General features: G+C 38.0%; 1 protein-coding gene across 2 annotated transcripts; it reads left to right on the top strand.

The window, feature by feature from the left end:
* The first annotated feature begins 242 nt into the window (after nt 1-242).
* LOC108682467 (5' exonuclease Apollo) lies at nt 243-4,149 on the top strand. Of its 2 annotated transcripts, none has more exons than XM_047882014.1 (6): nt 243-376; nt 776-895; nt 1,294-1,432; nt 1,766-1,952; nt 2,336-2,539; nt 2,726-2,866. In XM_047882014.1, the coding sequence occupies exons 1-6, from the start codon at nt 290-292 to the stop codon at nt 2,793-2,795; spliced, it is 807 nt and encodes a 268-aa protein (XP_047737970.1). In that variant the 5' UTR covers nt 243-289; the 3' UTR covers nt 2,796-2,866. The 2 variants fall into 2 exon arrangements, with proteins under 2 accessions (XP_047737970.1, XP_018027121.1); XM_018171632.2 differs by having other exon boundaries at nt 247-376; nt 2,336-2,534; nt 2,726-4,149.
* The last annotated feature ends 352 nt before the right edge of the window (nt 4,150-4,501 follow it).

Genomic DNA, 4,501 nt, shown 5'->3' with positions numbered 1-4,501 from the left:
ACTATAATTTGATTCAATTTCATTGGATTGACACATGATCCTTTAATATAATTGAACAGATATTTCCAGGTTCCACTTCTGTCAACTGACTCTGAGAGTCTGAGTGACAGTGAGTGTCAATAAAATGTGGAAAGAGTCATTTATTTAGCCATCTTTTCAATGTGAAAAACCAAAATATTTTACTGATAACAATAAGCTTAGACCTTAAACCATAGTTATGACTATTGACTAAGTAATGACCAATTGATCTGAATTGTTATTTTCTACTTCTTACAGATACAGGTCCACAATGAGCTGTCATCAAAGCGGAAATGGCATGGTGATCCCTGGCACTCCAATAGCTATTGACTTTTGGAATGTCATACTCAAACCTCAGGCAAGTCTTCAGTTATCCATTTCTTTCTTCTGATATGATTCATGTCTATTGTTTTTAGTTACAGTTGAAATATTTTTTCAATCATGTATTTAATATCAATATTTGTGAGTTAAGCTTGTAATAAATTTGTCTGCTGAAAGGCATAAGCTTGGCCCTATAAATATAGTAGTGGTGTATGAAGTCAGTAACTCAGTATGCATTTTATTCTCTTTGGATATATATCACTAACTCCCTGCATTTAATATATTTACTTTGTTACCTTGTGTTTCTAGGATCATCATTTTGGCTACTGGATTAATGATTTAGGGTTAGTAAAGCATGCATTAATCCATGTAGATTCTGTCAACAAGGCGTCTTAAACATAGTGACCTTTTAATGCATTTACAATTCAAATTGCAGGCCAAAGTGTTCTTCCTAACCCATTGCCACAGTGACCACCTGGAAGGCTTAACAAGTACATGGAGGCAACCAATCTACACTACTTCCTTTAATGCTCACTGGCTTGCAAAGAAGCGCAAGGTAGTAGCTGTAGCTATTGACCAGATGTCTTTTATCTTGAAATAGTTCATTAATTTGTTATTTTTCTGCTGAATACATTTTTATTTCCCTAGCTAATTGTTTTGTTTCTGCTACCTGTGCTAATTCAACCAAGAAATAAAATGAATTGATTTGTTATGTCCATATCATAAATTTCTAAGATTACGTACCTATCTAATAAACATTCATGATTTTTATTCACAAATTCATCATTGTTCATTGTTAATAAATTATTTTAGAAACAAGCTTACCCTGAAACAATTTTATGCTAATTATTAACTGCTTATTAGTGGGCCCAGGCCAAGATTGAGTAATTTGTTGATCGTTCTTATTCATAATCATAGTCAAATTTTTATTGCATACTATCTAATATATCTTAGATTGCTCTTGCAACATTCATCATTGTGGAGGCAGGCACTTCTGTCGAGGTGCCACTCGACCTGACAGGTCAAAATAAGGCACTTGTGACTGCTATTGATGCTAACCACGTCCCTGGGGCTGTCATGTTCCTTTTGCAAGGTGATTCTTCATTCTTATTCAATAGTGCTGAAAATTGTGGCACGAGATTATTGCTATGTATTGAGATTTTAAAAAGGTACCTGGTCGTTCATGACTACCATATGTCAGCATGTCAGAACGCCGTTTTGTATCCCCTTACAGGGCATTGATTTATTTCTATTTTATCCAGTCAGAGTAACTCAATGTCATGGGCTTTATATAATATTTGTATCCTATACTAATATAATTCTCTTCTATTCAGCTTTATGGCTATAATTGTGATCACATTGTGTTTCTCCTGCAAATTTGATATTCACAGTTTATATTTTAGTCATTTCTTTGGTGTTTTGGCAGGTTACTTTGGCACCATTTTATACACTGGAGATTTTCGCTATTATCCTGAAATGCCTCTTCAGCCGGGGCTGAACAACCTGCAAGCTGGAGATGTTGATGTTCTCTACCTGGACAACACTTATTGTCACCCGATCTACAACTTCCCCTCTCGCGATGACGCTTCTCTCATCATACTCAACATAATTAAGTGTGTAATATTATCCTGAATGAGTGCGTTGATTTGTGCTAGAAGGTGATGATTTCTGATCTCTTCTCGAGTATTCTAGCATAATAGAAGAGTGGTAAATACACTGGTAGATGGTGTTAGTAGTGGCTGGTGAGATGTCATGATTAAAAAATATGAGTATAATAGTGTCTGTTAATATTTCAGACTTCTCCCCAAAAAAAACTCAATTATGGGTCATGAACTGTAATGGAATTCTCTAACTACTTCTGTTCATCACAAGTAAACTATCTCTATAGCAAAACAAATGAACTGGAATAGGATTTCTGCTTACATTTGAGCAGTATTTGTCATGTTTTGATTTAGCGTTGTTTACGATGATGTAAAATTCATATTTGCACTGACAGATGCCACCCTAAACACCGCATAAAGCTTGGCTGCCGCAACCTAGGCCGCGAGGAGCTGTACTTATTCCTCGGCGTCCAGATGGACGAGCTGGTGCTCGTGCCCCCTGCTGTGCTGTTGTCCCTGCAGCTGCTACGCGCCCCTGAATACTTCACCACAGATCCTGCGCAGTCGAGAATACATCTCGTGCCTCTGGCGCAGGTCACGTCTGTGTGGTGGTCTTTTGAACATCGTTCACTAGAACTGAATGATGATTCGATGCAGTATTTATTATCTTTGTGGATAATTAGTGCAAATCTGATGAGCTTTTGTGGAATCATAATTCGTGCCAAAATGATGTTTGTTAAGCGTAGTTTACAGGCTTACACTGAGTCTCATAAATCACTCTACAGGTCTCACAGAAAAGCCACCAGTGCTGGAATACCGAATATCCGACCATCAGCATCCGTGCATCAGCCATGACTACTATTTATTTGCCAGCTGAAGAAAAGGACCCAAAACAAGAAATGGGTGATGTACAGTGTTGCCCGGTTCATCCATGTTGCTCCGAGATGGTGGCTACCGAAACTGTACTTTTTAATGATGTTAATGACTCCTCTCCATCAGTAAATATAGTCGGTGTAGCGCGTTCAGTCAATGCTGTTCCTAATAATGTTGACGTTTTTTCGCACAGCTCAGTGGATATTTTCAAGGAACAAATTCAGTTATCGCCCATCAAAAATGTCGTCTCATCTCAACTTCACGCGGACTCTTTTGGTGACGGCGTCCAGGGTCCCATGTGTTCCACTCAAGTTGAACGATCAAATGAAGATGAAACTGAACTTCAATCTAACCGCGTTTTAAGTGATCCTGAAGATATTGAAGGAACTGTCATGAAATTACACAGTTTGGAAGAGAATCAAACAAAGGCCATTTTGTCAGATTCTCTGTTTTCCGCTGGGATATTGAATGCTTCAAAATCGTTGGATCTTGATAAAATAGTTAGCCATCAATCAGATGAAGACACTTGCATTAAAAATAAATCTCGTCTTAATCAGGAGCCGTCTCCACAATCTAAATTCAAATCTAAAGACGCTGGCTTTAGATGTATATGCTCTCAGATTAGAGAATACAGCTGCGCTAACGTACCTGGGCTATTTAATGTGCCTTACAGCGACCATTCTAACTTTGAAGAGCTCAGAGCTACAGTTACAGCCATCAAACCTCGCTCTGTTGCGCCCATTGTAGCTGCGTCTGCTCGGATCGCTCGTGACCCGGAAGACAAATCAAACATGTCCCTGTTTGAAGACTTGCTTTACAAGGATACCGGTAATACTCACTCGGATACTCAATGGAAAGATTTCTATGAAGCTCAGCCTACAAAGTCCGTCCAATTTGACGGAGTATTGCGAGATGCACCTCAAAATCGCTCGGTGGCTGTTCAGCAGCGAATTGCAAGGTTGTGCGAGAAATTGCCTTATTTTTCTATACCCGATGACGTATCGGACTTGATGTCTTCAAATTCAAATGCTTTGAGCTGCCATCATGACTTGCCTATTAAGTGGAAAAGAAAAGTCATCAGGCGCAAACGTGAACGGCGACAAGCATTGGGTGTCAAAAGAGGGGTGCATTTCGAGGAGCTATCTTGACCGTAATGCTACTAAGAAGACGTTTGTGATTCCGATGTGATAATTATACGATGTAATTCAAGTATTTTCGCCGTCCAAATTAGGTAGAATCCATATTCATGGTAAGTTAAGTTTAGTAATATACTCAACCCTATTCAATGGCGTCATTATATAACGATTCTTAATATTTTTGTTATGAAAAGTGTACACCGTGATAATAATTTTTTTTATTTTTTATCTTTTTTGCTTTCATGTATCATTTTATTATTCAGTGTAAAAAATTGAATATTAATTCTTTATATGTCAAACGTGTAGTATATTTTTATGTCATTGATTAGTTTTTAACTGAGTTTTTAAGCCTTCGAAAGTGTGGCCTGTGATGTATTCCCGTTAAATATCTATTCCTCATTCCTACTGTGTACATGGTCGTGATGAATGATATGATGAGATGAGTAGTAGTAGTGGTAGAATGGTTTGCTAGCGCTTCAGCTATCAAGCTATTTCGCGCCGGAGTTCAAAATGTGACATTGCCATAAGGCGGAAGGTCTCAATTATTCAAAA

The sequence above is a fragment of the Hyalella azteca genome, unplaced genomic scaffold (genome assembly GCF_000764305.2).
Source record: "Hyalella azteca isolate HAZT.00-mixed unplaced genomic scaffold, Hazt_2.0.2 contig9398, whole genome shotgun sequence".
Lineage (NCBI taxonomy): Eukaryota > Metazoa > Arthropoda > Malacostraca > Amphipoda > Hyalellidae > Hyalella > Hyalella azteca.
The sequence above is the reverse complement of the archived record's forward strand: the minus strand, read 5'-3'. Positions and strand labels throughout refer to the sequence as shown.

What these genes read in the sequence shown, in the direction of transcription:
- LOC108682467 (XM_018171632.2), top strand. Translation starts at nt 290, where the DNA reads ATGAGCTGTCATCAAAGCGGAAATGGCATGGTGATCCCTGGCACTCCA. An exon ending in TGTCATGTTCCTTTTGCAAG is followed by an intron (nt 1,433 to 1,765) that starts GTGATTCTTCAT and finishes GTGTTTTGGCAG; the next exon opens with GTTACTTTGGCACCATTTTA. An exon ending in ATCTCGTGCCTCTGGCGCAG is followed by an intron (nt 2,535 to 2,725) that starts GTCACGTCTGTG and finishes ATCACTCTACAG; the next exon opens with GTCTCACAGAAAAGCCACCA.